Source organism: Schistocerca nitens, chromosome 3 (assembly GCF_023898315.1).
Source record: "Schistocerca nitens isolate TAMUIC-IGC-003100 chromosome 3, iqSchNite1.1, whole genome shotgun sequence".
Taxonomy (NCBI): domain Eukaryota; kingdom Metazoa; phylum Arthropoda; class Insecta; order Orthoptera; family Acrididae; genus Schistocerca; species Schistocerca nitens.
Genome location: NC_064616.1, coordinates 641467864 through 641489262, shown reverse-complemented (window position 1 = coordinate 641489262; position 21399 = coordinate 641467864). Strand labels below are relative to the sequence as shown.

General features: G+C 35.6%; 1 protein-coding gene across 1 annotated transcript in view; it reads right to left on the bottom strand.

Moving 5' to 3' along the window:
* LOC126248595 (rho guanine nucleotide exchange factor 17) overlaps positions 1-21399 on the bottom strand; it is a 650439-nt gene that overhangs the window by 236523 nt on the left and 392517 nt on the right. Inside the window, exon 5 of the mRNA XM_049949719.1 lies at positions 17977-18093. Coding sequence (XP_049805676.1) covers positions 17977-18069 — 93 coding nt within the window. The 5' untranslated portion in view covers positions 18070-18093. The remainder of the gene's footprint in view (positions 1-17976; positions 18094-21399) is intronic.

The following is a 21399-nucleotide window of genomic DNA, read 5'->3' as shown; positions in this document are numbered from 1 at the left end:
TATGGAAATCCACGATTACAATACAAGACACAAATCAGACTTTCATATGGTGAGCAGACGATTGAATCTAACAACAAATACCCCATTCATTAAGGGAGCAATATTTTATAATTCTTTGCCAAACAACCTGAAACAGCTTTCTGGTAGAATTTTTAAAAATGAATTAAAAAGATGGCTTATATTGAAGTGCCCATACAGTATGGTGCTGACATGATTTGACCTCAGGAATGCTATGTTAAATATACTTAAATGATCTTTTACTTAATAGCATGTAATCTATTTATATTGTGTATCAATAAGCTAAATGTAATTATTATAACATTGCCCATGCATGTTAAATACATGTTTCAAGCTGTAAGATAAATAAATAAATAAAACTATATATTTTCTTTTCTTTGCCCTAAGCATCATGGATTATCTAGTCTTATGGCATACTTGCACCATACATCTTCTATGATATTTATTTATGTTCCAACTTACACATTAATTGTTAGAGATGTGATATTCAAGTCAACAAAGCAGTGTCACCCCCCCCCCCCCATATATATATATATATATGAAAAAATTCAAACAGCAGTAATTAATCATGTTAATATATATAATTCACACCACACTTCACAGATGTGATACTTTCATGAACTAATAAACAAAACACACACACACACACACACACACACACACACTCACACACACACACACTATTTCAACAGCTGCTTTACAATCCAAGCAATCTGCCCTAAACTCCTGCCCTTCAAACACCAACTTCTCTAAATTATACAAATTCATTTAATCTTTCATAAGTATCTACCTCATTAATACCCCCTCTCTTGAACCCATCTACCATCCAAGCCCTCTGCGCAACAGCACACATACCAGCTGAGAATCCCATTTGTCTTACAAGGAACCCCTTGAGTGTGAGGTCCCAAAAGACCAATGATGTTTACGGTCTTCAGTGCCCCACAGTTTGTCTACCATGCAACCACAATATTGGTTGCTAATGGAAACAGGGGGTGGAACTGGAGGTATCCAGTGCTGAGCACAGCATGAAGCCATGGAGTGTAGCTGAACTGCTTAGTCAATAAGTAACTCAAAACAGCATTACCATGGTGTTGATATACAGCAGAGCAATGGCAATGACAAACAAAGAAACATTGGATTATATCTGCAAGAACAGTTGCCAGAGTTGACATTTCATCAAAAAGGAGCCAAGAATTTTTGCACAGTGAGAAAGAAGTGGCTGATGAAATATTAGCATTTCTGCAAGATGAGTCAGTGAAATGTGTGTTGTCATATATGCTCCACTGTGCTGACAAAGTATGTGAGGAGTATAATGACAACAATATGTGCTTAAAAGTGAAAGTGATATTGAAAAAGGTGTCAAACCATGTCATGTAGTTCGTCATCCTTGTCGGCAAAGGACAATCATTGTACTAGGAATGAATACTAAGCATAGTTGAAGATAATCATGGCATAGTAAGAAAAAAAAACAACAACAACAACAACAACAACTTATGAAGAAATTTTGAGTAAGTTCACAGCAATATGGCTATGTACTGCATAAGAATAACTATCAACATTCAAGCCATACTTGCAAAACCTGGTGTTTGCACATTTCAAGGATGCCCAATACAATTTACAGTATGTGCACGATAGTGACCTACTACATTATGCACATCAAATTGTGTGTGACATAGATTCAAGTGGTTTCATGGGAAGCAGTGGATGGTTGCATAACTTCAAGAGAACTGGAAGGTTTAAGATAATGAAATTTCAAACAAAGAGTCAATTTTACAATGCACTGCAAACTGCAGAATTGGGCTGAAAATCTATAGATGAGTTAAACAAACTTATTCTATCACTCAGTAAGAAATTTGTTTTCGGCAACCTGGGATTTGAAGAGGAAATGCATATGAAAGGAACCCTGGAAATCAAAGGTACCAAGAGATTTGTACCAAGATCAACTAACATCAATGCCATAACACATTTGTATACAGTTATGCTGACTATTAATCTGGATAATAAATTGGCTGGCATGTTTTTTATGGTGTTGTGAGAAGTCCTATATGATTCTTTCTCATATTTGTGATCTTGCAGTGGTAGTAGGGAATATTTACATCACAGCAAGCAGGAGTGCAAACATGGATGTAAGAGAACTACAACTATGGTATGAGAACTGATTTGACCAATATCTGGTCAAAATAACTTGCTTTTGCTTGATTCCTGGTCTGCACAAAAAATCATATTCCCTTAGAGTAAACTACTCCTCCTGGAAAGTGTATAGCATTGCAATTCATACCACCTGGAACCACTGGACAAATTCAGCCTCCAGTTATTTGCTTTTTCTATGCATGTAAAACTTATTATCATGCTGTCTGTAGCTATATCTTAAAAGATAGTCACTTTCACAATAATCTTCATGAGACACTGTTTTGCATTTCATTGCATGCCATCATATTTCATCAGTTCTCATCAGCCTGTTTCACCAATATGATTCCATATGCATTATTTAAGAGTGAATACCTAGATGAAAGTCCTGCATTGTTTGTAGCTCCCAAGGAGTTCACCTCTGATCTTGATGGTGCAAACCTAGGTGATTACTGTAGAACACTATTTTCCATTCAGCCTTCATGGTGTAAGTTAATGGTTTGTTTTAACATTTCTTGAATGATAGTTGATTGGTTGGTTGATTCGGGAGAGGAGACCAAACAGTGAGGTCATCGATCACATCGGATTAGGAAATGATGTGAAAGGAAGTCGGCCATGCCCTTTCAAAGGAACCATCCTGGCATTTACCGGAAGTGATTTAGGGACATCACAGAAAACCTAAATCAGGATGGCCAGATGTGGGTTTGAATGGTCATCCTCCCAAATGAGTTCAATGTGCTAACCACTGCACCACCTGACTCAGTTTCTTGATTGTTGACAACATCTATTTTGTGAAGTCTTATATACACATCCCAAAGAAGGTTGATCTCTGCACCTCCCAGACACTCATTTTCTGTCATCTCCTGATGCACATGGTGAGTCATTAGCAACTAATATTTTTCCTGTTATAATTAACAAAACACTTTCAATTGATCCTTACTAAAGATTGAACTTGCAACTTCACACTCACAGGGTTACCTGTCAGACTGCAGCAGCAGGAGTGTGAATAGCTGTGTCAGTTTGAGGTGTGTGTGTGTGTGTATGTTTGTGTGTGTGCATGCATTTTTTGTCTATTGGTACATATTTGTTCCTGTTTACTGCTTCTTCTTTTTGGTAAGTAGTAATACAGTCTGATACCGAGCAGGAAGTAATGATAATCAGTATTGACAGCTTACACCGCATGTAGCTTTCAACCCGTCAAGCTGTTCTTTTATATTGAAAGCAGTTATAAGTAAAGGCACTGTGGAAGAGTACTTTGCAATCTGATGACAGGAAAGAACTAATTGGCTATGATTTCCTGGTAATGAAGAAACTATTTATTCCAAATGACCATAGTTTCAGTCATTCTAGTGCATTCACAGCATAAGACCTATTTGTTACATTTCTTTAATACTAGACTCATGTTCTCAAATGCCATGCCAAGTGCCATTAATTTTTCTCAGATAATGCATGAGTTGACAAGACCTGATTGTACAGATCTATATCTTCAGGTTAGTGGCATCTCTGAATAATGTTGGAAAGATGAAGAGAAAATTACTGCCGTATAAGAAAACACACCTTTCTAATATTTTAAAAAGTTTAATTGCATGTTATAGGATATGGGGAAATTGTGTCCTGATACATAGAAAAGTGCTGACAATTCAGTTTAGTGTACTACTACGTAAACAGTAAAAAAAAGTTCCAAACAGAGAGTGACAAAATGGCCCTCCGAACTTTCACTCGTTTCTGCAGTTTAATTATAGTTAAACTAACAATTATTAATTTTACTTATTTTTTGAATACTGAAATGTATTTGATTAAACACAGTAATAAAAATTCAGTTGTATTTGAGTATTAATAGTAATTCTTATCAAAAAAGGTAAAGAGTTTTGAAGTAGAAAGTAAGGAATAACGGTTGGAAACATTAAAAATAAATGGTAAGTAGATATCTTTACTGTTTCCATTACTGGTATGCTACCCAGGATTTTCAACAATCTTTATCTAGAACATGTTACTTTTGTCTGAAGTTTTATAAACCGACTCATTGTTAGTACACATGACAACATCTCAAATGAACAACATAACTATTATCACTATTGTTGAAATGTGGTACATTTATATCAATAGGATCAACACTGTAGAGAAAGCTCTCAATAATGAGTGTATCTGCATGTGAAGTAGTCAATTAGTCATTCAGTTTTGTGCTCTGAGTGTGTTTGTTGTTGAAAGAGAGATGTAAATCATATTTAACATTTATTTAATAAATATTCTTAACATGGTAGCAGTCCTAATTGTTAAGTAAAAAGAAAGTTGTTATTTGGAAGCACAGTGATTGATTATGAACTAAAAAGGAAGACTGTTGTTCAAAATGTGTGCTTTGTGACATTGGAAATATATCTGAAAATGAAGAAATGCTATACAGCGGCTTCAGGAGCGAAAATGAGCATGGAGTACTTGAGACTGAGGAAATCTAACTGCAATGAATTTCATATATGGAGTGATTTTGAATCATCTGGGATTTGTGAGTGATAAGGAAACTGCATTTGAGATAATGAAAAATTTTGAATAATTATACTCCAAAGAATCAACAGAAATGCAAATTGTTTGCAGAAACATGTTGAAAAAACTGAGGTTAAAAGATTAGATATAAACATGTCAATATTCTTCAGTATTTTTGGAAAAAAAACAGTGAATGAATTAAAGTTGGCAGGCAGAAAAGTGATGGAAAAGGAGAAGCTAAATAACATTTCGACAATAGTGATAATAATTATGTTGTTCATATGAGATATTGTCATGCATACTAACAATGAGTCAGCTTATAAAACTTCAGACAATAGTAGCATGCTCTTGATAAAGATTGTGGCAAGTCCTGGGTAGCATACAAGTAATGTAAGCAATAAAGATACCTACTTATCACATGTTTTTATCATTTACAACCATTATTCCATTGTTTCTGCTTCAAAGCTCTTTACCTTTTTGATAAGAATTACTATTACTAATCCCATGCAACTGAATTTTATTACTTTGTTTAATCAAATACCTCTCACCTATTTTTAGGTACTTTCTGTATTTAACAAATGAAGTGTAAAATTTGAACTGAAAATAAAATTCACTATTCACCTTTTGAAAACAACAGAAGCAAAGCAAAAGGAACATTAGAGATTATCCACACTCATTTGAGTGGCCCTCACTCAGTTTACAGTTTGCATGAAGAAAGATACTTTCTCACTTTTATTGATGATCATAGTAAAGTGGCTAAAGTCTACACTATAAGATCTAAAAGTCAAGTTTATGATTGGTTTCAGGAACATGTTAATGAATTCAAAAATTTAACTGGTAAAACTGTTAAGAAATTGAGAAGTAACAATAGGAAGGAATGTTTAAATTCAGATGTTTCTTAGTTTATAAGACAGGAAGGAATCATTTTAAATGCACGTCCATATGTATGTGAATTAAATGGTACTGCTGAAAGATATAACAGACCAATTATGGATATGTCAAGCTGTCTGTCAGCTGAAACAAGAGTGGATAACGGACTTTGGCCTGAAGTATTTTGTGCAACGGCATATCTTAAAAACAGAATGTTAACTATTTAGTTATTTATTTATTGCTTTCTTTGCATAGAATCAACAAAGATGATGAGTTTTGCAAAAGGCCGGTGTTGTTTTACATCATTTTGGGATTTGTTTTTAAAATACTAAAAAATCAGATAGATGGTATAAGTTAACAAATCTGCAATAAAAGCAAGCAACAGAAAATGTAATGCCACAAAAGTAGTTATACAATTAAAATATGTCTAATTTCCAATAAAAATTGTAAGATCACATTTTTTCAACTGAAAATTAAGAAAGTGAGAATAAAAATTTCTTTTTCAGGAATAATTAGTTTCCTTTTGAAGATATTTCCATCATGCACATGTAAGTCTTTTGGCAGTTTGTTAAACCAGTTTTGACCACTGATGTATGAGCTGTGGTCTGTTATTTTTAGATTAGTTCTTTGCCTAAAGTAGTTATTTTTATTTCTAGTATTGTCATCATCTATGTCATTGCACTTTCTACAATCTTTTTGATGATGTACAAAAAATAAAATTACCTCATATAAATACAAGGAATATACTTTAAGATACTTATGTTACACAAAAACCTCTCTACAAGAATCATGATGATCTACAACATACACTATTCTAATTGCCTTCTTCTGCAACAACAGCAATCTATTGAGGTGTGTATCTGCAGCACAGCCTACTATAGACCATCTTTTTACACTCAGACAGGCAATCAAGAAAGGTTGGGAACATCACATCAATATTCACATGGTTTTTGTACATTTCAAAAAAGGTTATGACAGCCTGCATAGGGGCACAATCATCAATGTCTTGAAAGAGTTTCACTTTCAATACCATAATTTAGTAAGGAATATATTGTTCCATAATAGACAGTTTTGATAGTAGGATTTGTAACTATTTTTGCTAGGTGACTGAGTAGAGCTTCCCACATAGTTTATATGATTTGACCAACTGTAGAAGAAAAACTCCTTAGGAGAAATTATTTGGAAAAAACCTAATGTAAATCATTTAAAGTTGAATGGAGGTAGAAGTTTTGTACATGTACCAAATAGCTGGGAAATTCAAAGTGGGACCACAAAGTACATTTGGGAATTTTAGTAGCCTACAGTGAAACTGATTAACAACTATATTCTTGTTGCCAGACATTTTGATATTGTGGAAGAGGATGACTCTCTTGATCTGAAGGACTCTGATTCAGGGAGTGAACAATTCAGTGATTCTGAGTATTAAGCATAGAAAATGAACCTGTAAATGAGCAAATGGAAAAAAAGGCTATTGAAGTGTGTTCAAGCAATCATAGAATGTGAGTTGGGAAGGTCAACTAAGGAACTTAGAGTGTGTGATAGATTTAATATTTATATCATGAAGAAGTTCATTTATGCACACTTCTGTGCTGCTGATCATCCAGAAACTTTTGAGGAGGCGATAAATATGAAAGACTCAAAAGTTTGAAAGCAGGTAATGGATAAGGAAATTGAATGCTTAAACAAAGATAAAACATGGGAAGTAGTAACTAATCCAGTGAATGTAGATGTTATTGATGCAAAGTGGATTTTTACATGAAAATCAGATACTATATGTAAAGCAAGATTAGTTGTAACGGGCATTCAACAACAAAAAATTATGGTTGATACTTATTCACCATTTACTACGATGGAAATATTGATTCTCTTGTTGTCACACTGTTGTTAAAAGGGCATAATGGTAGAACAAATGGATCTATAGACTGCATTTCTAAATGATAAGTTTTCACAGGAATTTATGTAAAGTATCCTTGAGGGTACAAGGATCAAAAAGATAGAATTTGTAAGTTATTTAAGGTGTTATAATGTTTGAAAGTAAGTCCTAGAGCACAATATGATTGTTTGGATGAATTTTTAAATATCATATGTTTTAAAATAATCAAAAACCTAAAAAAAAAAAACCACAGCTTTTGGCAAAGATCAAATTGCAGGGGAGCTAATAAAGAATGGAGGACTGGTACTGGTTAAAATAAATACAAAACTGTTAAAGAATGTTTGGGAACACAACTGATTGCCTGATGACTGAAAAATAGCTGTAATGTGCCCTATATGTCACAGTGTCTACTGAAGAGAATGATCACAATTGCAGAAGAAATTATAGGGGACTTTCAGTATGGTTTCAGATGAACTACAGACCATCTTTTTACACTCAGACAGGCAATCAAGAAAGGTTGGGAACATCACATCAATATTCACATGGCTTTTGTACATTTCAAAAACAGTTATGACAGCTTGCATAGGGACACAATCATCAATGTCTTGAAAGAGTTTCACTTTCAGTTTCCACAAAAATTAATACAGTTAGTACAGATGTATTTAGAGGAAGCCTAACATAGAGTAAAGATCACCAGAAGAATTTCAGAGCACTTTTGAAGTCATAATTGGTCTTAGACAAGGAGATGCATTATTTCTAATAACATTTAATTTAATTTTGGAAAAGATAGAGAACACCAAAAATTAAGCCAAGCAGGAATAAAACTGCATAATATCATAATAAATTGGCTTGCATATGTGGGCAATGTTCTAATAATTGGTATCATACAGGAATCGCAGCTCATGACAAGTTCTTACAGAAATATTGCAGAGAAAGCAGGGTTGAAAATTAACAAGGCGAAAACTGCGTGTATACATGTGATCAAGCTGCCCAATGATCAGACCCCTTTCACAGTTGATGAATTCACTATTAAGAGACTAAACATATTTAAATATTTGTGAAGCATTTTTAGCAAGCAGAACACAATGGAAATTGAGATTAAACAAAGGATTGCAGTGGAAAACAGATAATGTTTTGACTTATGGGACTGCACAGTAGAGAAGTTTTGAAAGGTTGAAAATCAGACTGTATCAGAGCAATATTCTCTCAGAAACTCTACATGACTCTGAAACATTTACATTAGGGAAAACAGAGGAAGACCTTAAGGAAAGTATTTGGCCCCAAGAAGGACACACAGTCACAGGAATGGAAAATATTTTAAAAAATAAATAAATAAAAGAAAAATAAAAAAAAAAATAAAAAAAAAAAAACAGGAAGTGGCAGACCTATAATAGCAAGCTGATATTGTCCAAAGGATGAAGCAAAGAATATGGGGGCTGAACACCTAATTACGATGGAAGAGGAAAGACTACCATGAGTAGCATTCTCAGGATCTGTGGAAGGCAGAATGGAACAAGGAAGGCCAGGGACAAGATGGAAGCATGATATCACCAAGGATATAGAGGCAATGGGCCTGAAAAAGGGAGACTAGACGACAAAAGCGATGAACAGAAATGATTGATGGAGGAATGTAGAGAATGCAAGTGGTCTCCGAGGCCAATATTAAATGTAACAACAAGAAGAAAATTTTAATGGAAGTAAATATGAGTATTGCCTTTATGACTGGTGACTGAAAATTATGTCATCTATGTATGTGTGTTTGTTAATGGTGTGATAATTTATAGTAAAAGTAAAGGGAAAATACAAGGAATCGAAAGTGTTTTATCCAAGTGATTTTAGGTGGAAAACTTAGGTGAAATAAAAAACTTGGGATAAATATTAACTGTAATTATGCAAAGAATGCAATGACCCTTAGAGCCATCACAAGATGCAAGTCATGGTATTAATTACATAAACTTGTTATGTTCTCTCCTGTAAATTAGGTCAGGAATGTGACCAGATATAAGTTATGGTGTAAACTATTTGAGTAGATTTTAAAATTGTTACAATGATACTCACTTTAAACATGTTTTGCAATACAAATTGAGCATGTGACTGTGTAGATAATAAGTCTACATCAGGCTATGTAATTGGATTGTAGGTAAACATAATATTTTGGAAATGTAAGAAATGAGGAAGTTTTGCTGAGAATGCAGCATTTTCAGAAGCTGTCACTGAGATTCTGCATAATTTGAATATTTTTGATGAAATAAGTGACGAACCCGTTAAAGTATATGAAGACAACTCAGGGGCAATCAACATTGCAGCATATGGTAACTTTACAAAAAAATCAAAGTACTCATATATTGAAGTACACTATCATTTTGTGAATTAATTTTATATTAAATGAATTACAGGTATTTGCAGAGTAGATTCAGAAAACAATGTGACAGACATTTTCACCAGATCTTTGAGCAAGGATAAATTTGTAAAATTTCAAGAAACATTGAATGTAATTTATTTGTGATATAAAAGTAAGTAGATGTGTCTGAATGTGGTACATTTATATTGGCTGTGTTGAGAGGTATCTCAATAATAAGTGTATGTGTATGTAAAATAGTCTGTCAGTTCTGTGTTGTGGCCGGCCGAAGTGGCCGTGCGGTTAAAGGCGCTGCAGTCTGGAACCGCAAGGCCGCTACGGTCGCAGGTTCGAATCCTGCCTCGGGCATGGATGTTTGTGATGTCCTTAGGTTAGTTAGGTTTAACTAGTTCTAAGTTCTAGGGGACTAATGACCTCAGCAGTGAGTCCCATAGTGCTCAGAGCCATTTGAACCATTTTTTTCTGTGTTGTGACTGTATTTACTAGGTAAAGAGAGATGTAAATTGTATTTAACTTTTCATTAATAAATATTCTTCACTATAAAGTTATTTTCTGATTTATAATTCTTAAACCAGCTATATTCTCTACTTTTATTGCTGTTAGAAGTGGATGGAAACGTCAATGATGAGCAATGGAACTGACAACTTAAGTCCCTGAGCCAAGACTGGGCTCAAGACTGTGGGAAAGGAAAGAGTAGCATTTGGCATACATTCATCCAAAAGAAAAATGACATAAGTATTTCATAAGCCCAATGTGAAGGATTCTCAGGGAAGTTCATCACACCATTTTATTTATCACTCAGGACTTTTTCCACAATAAAATGAATGTACTTCAGTAATGGTAAGATGAGAATGCACAACCTCAGGTACAGAAGACTGTTTACATGGAAAATATTATAAAATGATAACTTAGAACTTAAATTTCTGACCTAATGAACTATTTATAATATCATAAGTGCCAACGGCCTCACCATGTTGGATATGCTTGTTCTTTCGCAATCACAGAAGTTAAGCAATGGTGGGACTGGTAAGCATTTGAAATGTGTGACCCTGTGGATACACTGGGTGTCGTCAGCTCAGAGACATGCAAGTGGTGAAAGTGGCATTCAGTTGAAAGACTTGCACTGGACTGTTGAGCCAGATGACACTATTTATTATGGTAAGTGAAATATAACATAGTGACTGCAATGATGTGTGTAGAGATATCAATGGCATGTGTTATGTAAGTATAGGCACTTGCAGAGTTTTTAGTCTGTTAAGACATTACTAGTAAAATTAAGTTAATCTTATCGTGCAGACACATAGGACCTGTGCAGTGAAATGAAACAATTCTTGTGTCCACAGTTAATCTTGAGTTTTGTAGTGGAGTGTGCACTGACATGAAACTTACTGGAAGATTAAAACTTCCTGGAATGTTAGCCCTCCAAGTCATGTGTGAAAACTTCTGTGAAGTTTCTAAAGTGGGAGTCAGGTATTGGCTAAAGTAAAGCTGTGAAGGTAGGTCATGAGTCATGCCTGGAGAGTTCAGTCTGTAATAGAACATCTTGTGAAAGTCAATGTTTCTTAGGGCAGGGAGGAAATTTTTTGGCATAGTGCAAAGATGGGACTGATATGACTGAAATATTGTTTTTTTTTTTATGTCAATAGATGTTGCATAATAATGAAAGTCAAATGTCAACTGAATCTGGAAAAAAGATTTGTTCATACAATTTTTGAAGGGAGGGTATTTTGTTGAAACAGATAATGTGAAATTCTGTGTTCTCATAAAATTCTTTGTTGATGACACTTTACTGCTAATGGAAACTGATACAAAGTTGGTGAAAGATCCAAATGAAAGATGTCCTACTGCTGTGTACACTTTACTGTTAACTGTAACTAATGCAAAGTTAGTGAAGGTGTAAAATGAAAGATGTCCTGATGCAGACAAAAACATGGTGAAAGTGTACAGTACACCTATTGTCTTGGGTAGTCATTGAGTGAAAGTGCATGAAACAGCTGACACCAAAGGCTTATCAGTAGTAAAGTATGGTACCCTACATTAAGAACTGTTGTTGTTGTTGTGGTCTTCAGTCCTGAGACTGGTTTGATGCAGCTCTCCATGCTACTCTATCCTGTGCAAGCTTCTTCATCTCCCAGTACCTACTGCAACCTACATCCTTCTGAATCTGCCTAGTGTATTCATCTCTTGGTCTCCCTCTATGATTGTTACCCTCCACGCTGCCCTCCAATACTAAATTGGTGATCCCTTGATGCCTCAGAACATGTCCTACCAACCGATCCCTTCTTCTAGTTAAGTTGTGCCAAGAACTTCTCTTCTCCCCAATCCCATACAATACCTCCTCATTAGTTATATGATCTACCCATCTAATCTTCAGCATTATTCTGTAGCACCACATTTCGAAAGCTTCTATTCTCTTCTTGTCCAAACTAGTTATCATCCATGTTTCACTTCCATACATGGCTATGCTCCATACAAATACTTTCAGAAACGACTTCCTGACACTTAACTCAATACTCGATGTTAACAAATTTCTCTTCTTCAGAAACGCTTTCCTTGCCATTTCCAGTCTACATGTTATATCCTCTCTACTTTGATCATCATCAGTTATTTTGCTCCCCAAATAGCAAAATTCCTTTACTACTTTAAGTGTCTCATTTCCTAATTTAATTCCCTCAGCATCACCCGACTTAATTCGACTACATTCCATTATCCTCGTTATGCTTTTGTTGATGTTCATCTTATACCCTCCTTTCAAGACACTGTCCATTCTGTTCAGCTGCTCTTCCAAGTCCTTTGCTGTCTCTGACAGAATTACAATGTCATCGGCGAACTTCAAAGTTTTTATTTCTTCTCCATGGATTTTAATACCTACTCCAAACTTTTCTTTTGTTTCCTTTACTGATTGCTAAATATACAGATTGAACAGCATCGGGGAGAGGCTACAACCCTGTCTCACTCCCTCCCCAACCACTGCTTCCCTTTCATACCCCTCAACTCTTATAACTGCCATCTGGTTTCTGTACAAATTGTAAATAGCCTTTCGTTCTCTGTATTTTACCCCTGCCACCTTCAGAATTTTAAAGAGAGTATTCCAGTCAACATTGTCTAAAGCTTTCTCTAAGTCTACAAATGCTAGAAACGTAGGTTTGCCTTTCCTTAATCTAGCTTCTAAGATAAGTCGTAGGGTCAGTATTGCCTCACGTGTTCCAATATTTCTACGGAATCCAAACTGATCTTCCCCGAGGTCAGCTTCTACCAGTTTTTCCATTCGTCTGTAGGGAATACGCATTAGTATTTTGCATCCGTGACTTATTAAACTGATTGTTAGGTAATTTTCACATCTGTCAGCACCTGCTTTCTTTGGCATCGGAATTATTATATTCTTCTTGAAGTCTTAGGGTATTTCGCCTGTCTCATACATCTTGCTCACCAGATTGTAGAGTTTTGTCAGGACTGGCTCTCCCAAGGCCGTCAGTAGTTCTAATGGAATGTTGTCTACTCCCAGGGCCTTGTTTCTACTCAGGTCTTTCAGTGCTCTGTCAAACTCTTCATGCAGTATCGTATCTCCCATTTCATCTTCATCTACATCCTCTTCCATTAAGAAATCTTTGTGAATGTTCTGAATGCTGAATAAAAGGGAATACAAAAACTTATTTCTCAAATATGTTTCACATACCATTTGTAAACAGAATTCAGCTGAACTATGGATGTACTATATGTGTCAGAAATGAAACAACAGTCTAAGCACTAGGTGGATTCTGGTGTCTATGCATTAAAAAAGGAGAAGTTGATTATATCTGCCACAATGACTGTGTTCATGCTTCTCTATAATGACAAATGTGCTCTCCTCATTAATAATATAAAAATGTTAAACCAATATTTAGTGAATACTAAGCAAGTCTTTTGCATCACACAATTAAAAAAGTTGAAAAGAGATTTGGATTGCTTTGTGAATATGAAGTACAATTTGTTGAAACATCCAATCTGTTCATTATATCTGGCACCTTCTGAGTTCCAGGTATTTCACATCTAAAGAAATTTATGATGAAGAGATACTTAGAGTGCAAAGAATATTGTCATGTAGAAGAAGGTGTAATTAGATGAATGATGAACACGTAGTTCACTTAACAAAGGTTTATTCAGCACTTGCACATACAACAGCACAGATCAAACTGCCTCTGGCCAGAACACATACAGTATATATACAGCTACAGAACATTCCCGTACAATGATTCTTGACATTTGTGGATACTTCTAGAATGTACTCAGACTGAATATAGAAATTAAAATTGTGCACTCGACAGGAGTTTTGAACTCACGACCCTCCATGCAGCAGTTTAGTGTCATAACCACTACACCACAGCACTACTCGTCTTCTTGTGTCACTTCGCTCCCTCCTTATGTGAACAGAGTCTTAGTGTTACGTGGTCCTACTCCAGCAACGAGTCATCGGTCCTGCATATTCCGACTCCCGATGACTGATGCTCACCCTGGTGCGGATTTTCTTAGAACTTCTTTTGCTGCTATGCTCTTCATCACCTTTCTGCTTGTTGCCTGACACTGGAGATTTGAATTTAACCTTGGTTGCAGGATCCTTGTAGGGCTTCATTTGAAGGACGTGGAGCATATCTCTGATCTTTTGTCATCGTGTGTTTGGGTCGAAATCTTCAACTTCATAAGTAACATCAGACAACTGTCTTACAACCTTATAAGGTCCAAAGTAGCTCCTGAGGGGCTTCTCAGAGAGATCAATCTTCCAAAGATCCAGATGAGAACACCAGGCTGACAGACAACAGGGCGATGGCTTGCGTCATACCTTCGGCGATCATTTTCTTGAGCCTGCTCCGTGCGCAGTTGAGCTAACTGCTGAACTTCCTCAGCTCTGGTTACTACCTGGTTGATGTAGTCATCATCCACATCATCAAGATATAATGGAAACAGAGTGTCCATCATCATAGTCGCCTCACACCCATGTACCAGGAAAAGGGTGTGAATCCTGTGGTGTCTTGTTTGGCAGTGTTGTAGACAAACGTCACAATAGGTAGAACCTCATCCCAGTTGCTCTGCTCAACATTGACAAAGATTGATAGCATGTCAGCCAAGGTATTATTAAGGCGTTCAGTAAGCCCATTAGTTTGCAGATGGTAGGCAGTCGTCTTGTGATGAGTAATGTTGCACCAACAGTTTATCTCTGTCACAAGATTCGACTGAAAAACTTTCCCTCAATCCGTAATTAATGACATTGGGGCATTGTGTTTAAGTACAATGTCTATTACTGAAAAATAACTTGGTCATCCCAGCCTCTGTCGTCTCATTTAAGAATGGATTTGGTGAATTGTGGATAGTTAACTGTTGCTGAGAACTGCAGATCCTTCCAAGACACATGTGCATAGCAAACACTGAGCCATTAATTGCAGAACAGCTGGGCATCATAGAAACCTCCCATGCCGAGTCTGTGGGTGAAATTAGCACTACCACTATGAGACATGATCTTATAGTTCAACTATCACCAGATCTCACTAAGGAACAACAGAAGAAACTACTTGCCATTCTTCAAGAATTCTCTGAATGCTTCAATCCACAAGTGAACAGCAAATTAGACAAATTGACAGTGATGCACCGGATTAGCAGGCCATCAACCAATAAGCCAGAGAGCCTACCATGTGTCAGCAACGGAATGCCGAATAATTCGTAATGAGGTACAGAAAATGATGAAGAATGACATCATTCAGCCTTCGCAGAGCCCATGGTCATCACCAGTGGTCCTTGTCAGGAAGAAGGATAGCTGTTGGTGCTTTTGTGTTGATTACAGGAAGCTTAATAAGATAACTAAAAAGGACGTTTGACCTCTTCCACAAACTGACGATACACTAGATTGTCTGAAGGAGGCAAAGTTTTTCTCAACCATGGACGTGTACTCGGGATACTGCAAAATCAAAGAAGATGAGGCTGATCATGAGAAAACTGCATTCATCATCCCTGAGGGCCAGTATGAGTTTAAGGTAATGCTGTTTGGTTTGTGTAATGCACCAGCAACTTTTGAACAGATGATGAATAATCTTCTATGTCACCTAAAGTGGCCGATGTGTCTTTGTTATTTAGATGACATTCTAGTATTCTCAGAGACATTTGATGAACATATAAACAGACTGAGGGCCATTCTTAAGTGTCTCCAACAAGGCGGACTGAAACTTAATCCAAGAAAGTGTCTTTTTGGAGCAAAACAAATCAAAATACTTGGACACCGTGTGTTAAACAAAGGTGTGCAGCCAGACCCAGAAAAGGTGACATCTATAATGGAATTTCCTATTCCTAAAAGTATTAGAGATGTGAAAAGCTTCCTCGGATCATGTTCTTATTACTGTCATTTTATCAACAACTTTTGTATCAAAGTCAGGCCACTCCAAGAGTTATTAAAAGCAGATGCTAAATTTATGTGGGGTGGTTCTCAACAGGATTCTTTTGATGTGCACTGAAAAGCTCTGATGAGCGACCCTGTACTTGGACTGTATGATGAGAGAGCACCTGCAGAACTACACACAGATGCCAGTGGGTATGGGATCAGTGCTGTTCTGGTGCAAATTTCAGATGGAAAAGAGAAGGCTATAGCCTATGCTTCTAGGACACTTACAAAAGCCAAGAACTCAGCTTCTTCTGCAACAATATGATATGCCATATGTAGAGAGGTATTTTGCAGTTTTTCCAGAGTGACACATCATATGTGTAATCTACTCACTGGAAAAGTGTTGGACAAAGTAATTAATCTAAAAGTAGGTTACATTGAAAAATGTGTGCATTCTGAACTTAGAAACAGAATGTTCACTGTGTGTTCAAGAAACTTTTTCCTTGTTCCTATATACAGCCTGAAAACTTTAATAATCACTTGTATTAAGAATGCTGAGGTATTTATAATTGTATATACTTACTCTTTAAAATAAATTAAATATTGAATTAATGACAAAAAAGAAAAACTAACCACATCAGAACATGTGAGAGTGTGGCACATGAGCTAACATACAGTGTTAACAGTGATAATTTCATGCATTTCCTTCTACACATGCATAGTATCTTTGTAGCCACACATGACAAATATTCAAAGTGAAAAAGGCATTTATTTCTTATATTTAATTTATTAACAATATTTTCTATTTAAACCAGTTAAAATACCATAAAAGTAGTTCATAAACTTTATTATCCATACAGCAATGCAGCTACCACAACTCACTGCATACCTTTCATATAAAATACAGATTTTACATGTAATTAAAAATGGTCATCTTTATAAACTATATGTCATTGTCAGTTTGCATACACATCTAATCGGAATTCAGTTTGGATGATTGCAACATGCTATAAAATCTGAAGCTGGGTCTTCTTTGCTAATAAGGAGATGATAACAGTGAAAGTGCAGGCTGTGGTGAGAGATGTCATAACACATTCCACCCTCCTGAACAGCATTAACATAACATGCACACCAAAAGTGTGATGGAGGGAGGAAACAAAGCAAACTCTGACGGAAACAACAGAAGAGAAAATAATTTCCCCACCAGAGAACCCCAGTTATTAGGCCTAGATACAATACAGATGTGCGAAAATGACGTGTCATACAAATGTTGTTAAAATAGGAACAATGAAGGTGCACAAAGAAGAAGTTTTAATGATATGAGATTACAAAGGCAAGAGGAAAAATAAGGAATCACTTGAAATGTGAAAGAGATACCAGTGGGATGTCACTAAGGCAATCTCTTTATAGATGTGTGATGGACTATAAGAATGAAACTCAAAGAGGGGAATGGTTAATAATAATTTTGTAATGAAACTTTCTGGCAGATTAAAACTGTGTGCCAGACTGAGACTCAATCTCAGGACCTTTACCTTCCCAGAAGAGCTTCTGTGAAGTTTGGAAGGCAGGAGACAAGGTAATGGCAGAATTGAAGCTGTGAGGACAGGTCGTGAGGTGTGCTCGGGTAGCTCAGATGGTAGAGCACTTGCCTGCAGAAGGCAAAGGTCCCGAGTTCGAGTCTCGGTCTGGCACACAGTTTTAATCTGCCAGGAAGTTTCATATCAGCACACACTCCACTGCAGAGTGAAAATCTCATTCTGGAATAATTTCATACTTTACTTAAATTTCATATTGGAAGTTGTTTTTTTTTTTTTTTATCTCCAAGTATGTACTTCTCAGATAGCATCAGAAACAGCACATAAGGAAAAACACTTTAGATATTAAGACAAGGAATATTTTTTCTCTTACCTCTAGAAATTTGGCAAATGCTGGTTTTGCCTGGCATGTAGCTTTAACTGCTTCTTTAGCTGACTTCCAGTTGTTTATGAATGATATGTACATATCAATTACATGTTGTTTTGTAAACTGAAATGAAAACGGAAATTAAGATAAAAAGTATAATACTGTGTTAAAATGCAAAAAATGCAAACAATACAAACATTTAATAGACTGAAAATGGAAATATAAATTTAACATTAGTGAGAAAAAAAGAACTATTAACCAAGTTAGTTAGTTTTCAAAGAAGCATTCATTTGTTTTTTAACCATAAGCCACAGATTGCATTAAGTATACTTCTCTAACATCAGTTTCTCAAATTATTAGCTTTCACACACTACAGATGGTGCAAAAGAAAATTATAAATTAAATCCCACAAATTTTATAAGATCTACGTTATGCTAGCAAGTAAAATCATAAAACAAATAAAAACAACTATTAATGAGCAAATGAAAGGTGTGTGGTAAAGATCCATACTTTAAAGTTCAGAAAAACAGCGCTAATTTCCAAGGCTTTGCCCTTTATCTAGCATAAATACTAATAATCTCTCTCTCACTCACTCATGTGCACATGTGTGCAACCAACCACCCACCCTCCCACCCGCCCACCCACCCACACACACACACACGCACACACATACACCCACACAAATTCTGCAGTCAGTGTGTGTGTGTGGGGGGGAGGGGGTGTTTTTTTGAGTGAGTGAGTATGTGTGTGTGTGTGTGTGTGTGTGTGTGTGTGTGTGTGTGTGTGTGTGAGAGAGAGAGAGAGAGAGAGAGAGAGAGAGAGAGAGAGAGAAGGGGGGGGGGTTGGAGAGGGAAATGGGGGGGGGGGGGGGAGTGAGTTTGTACTTATACTAGAAAAAGGGTGGAAATTGAAAAAGTAGGTCAGTTTTTTTGCCTTTTAAATTTGTCAATGACTCACCTATCATTTGTCCACCAGTAAATCTGTGTTTTTTTTTTCAGCTTTTATTCATTGTCTACAGCTTAGAATTCCCATTATTTTAACTAGTATATTACCAATTGAAGTATGAATGTATCACAGCAAGTGCTAGCAAAAATCAGAAGCAAAATTAATCAGGATAAAATATGTTAAGCTTTAAGCATTGCCTGCATATTATTACAAGTCAAAAGTTTAAAGTATAGAAGTCCATTATTCGAACTAATGTATGGCAGGGCCTATAAAGAATAATGTGACAATTAATATGCAAACTTAGAATTTTATAGAGGAGTACAGCTATAAACCAGAAAATATTAGATACACTATGTAGTAAATGTGTGAGTTATCATTGCTTCTTTCGGGCTCCAGGTTCTTGATGAATTGTAATCATTTCAAATATTTTTCAACAATACAGGTAATAATATATTTATTAGCATTGGAGGTTATGGAAGCTGAATAGCTGTAGTACACCTTGGGTCCCTTTCATAAAAAAAATAGAGAAACTGAATTCAATATTTCAATGTTTTTCTGACTTGGATTTCCACGTTCTCAACAAATAAACGAATGCTGATTTTTGCACCCCAACATGAGTTTAAAAGTGATATGGTAATCACTAAAGATTTTGAACACTGCACTTTGTGTAACTAAGTGTATTTAGTTAAGATCTTCAACCTTACCTGCCTACAATTTCATTTGCACTGTTTATTGTACAGCATTTGCTTTTGCTTTAGAAGCTTTCCAAATTTGTTTACATACTATGCGATTATCTTCCATCTTTAATTACTGTACTAGTTGAGATATTTTTCTACTAATTGATTAAGTATTATCCAGAACTTGGACTTTAGTTCTGTTACTATCCATTGCTAAAATGGTTTGTTGGTTATTATTGTTCGTGCTATACATGTGACACCTTTGCATTATTATCCTGGTTAAAAAACACATGTTTTCTACTCATTTCAAAAATTCTTTGTAGTTTGAATGTTTTTGTTGCTACGTTGTCATCACAAATGCTGACATAAGCCAATATGTGAATATTTTCTATGCTGTCAGATCAACTAGTCACTAGTATAACACATTTCCATCATCTGTGGGTTTCCCCAAGCTCTAGATAGTGTTCTTTAAGTGCTTTTCTTCCCTGATGTATTTATTCCATTCTATTGCTAACATCCATTCCTCATAACCTGTTCATAAATGATGTTTCACATCGGAGAGGGAGGACACATATTGTCTTTGTATATAGACTTATGATTGAATTACCATCTCATCCTGACATCTTGCTCTGATTTGCACAGGAATAGGTAACCTTGCAGCTTGTGTAGCAGAAGGTGAAAAAAGAAAAATTTTGTTTTATTTCCTGGCCTTTCTAAAGCATTTAATTTTATTAACTATGGCAACCTATTACAAATACTTAATAAGTGTGGCATAAAGGATAAAGCTAGTGGTATCACAAAACTGAACTTCAAAAAAGGAGTACAATATGTGAAGGTAAATTATTATATTGCCAGTGTTGTGAACTTGTACGCTGAACTAGTAAAACATGGTGTATCACTGGGATCAGGGTGAGGACTCTCCTATTCATACTATGGCAAACAACATGCTTTCAGCAGTTAACGATGATGTAATCTTGTACACAGATGACGCAGCACTCATAGCAAGAAATGATTCAAAATGAGAGGTGGATGAGAGAGTTTCTGAAAACATGTCTTACAAAGAAATAAGTCAGCGCAAATAATTTATTTAAAAATGCTGACAAACAAACATAATTCAGTGCAAATAAAGCTGCTAAGTACATGACATCTGCCCTTTATTGGAGACTCAAATCTTAATGGATATAGTGTTAAGAATTTTTGGGTGTTTTTGTTGATGACTGGGCCATATAAAGGTAACCTTTTCTTAAAAAGTTAAAATATATTTATCACGGGGACAATGGCATAAACTATAAATGGAGATTCACTCCAAACAACATATATTATGGATAGATCTACCAACACCTATCTTATACTAAGATACACATATACAAAGATTTGCCAAACTCTGACAACAAGGCTATCCTGTAAATAATAATGAAAGAGCTAAATATATTAGCTGTAATTTTACTGTAAATATTTCAAACAATCATATATCTAAAAATAAACTATTCTGCTTTGTTGAACAAGGACACACACAAATATAATATGAACATCACTGCATACAAAGAACACAGTTTTATCTAACTTACAAGATTCTTATAAATGCTGACTTCCAAACAACATAAAAAAGCATAGAAAGGAGATCAGTACTCAGAAATAAACCAAAATATTATTTAGGATTATTGTTTCCACACAGTATTAAAGAGAATATACAAGCTAGATACCATGTCTTGAAACAAAAAGTAAAAGTAGAGCAAATAAATGAAAGTAACAAATCATTATGAGTTTGCTGTTTCTGTATGAGAATATTTTAAAATTTTCTGCCATT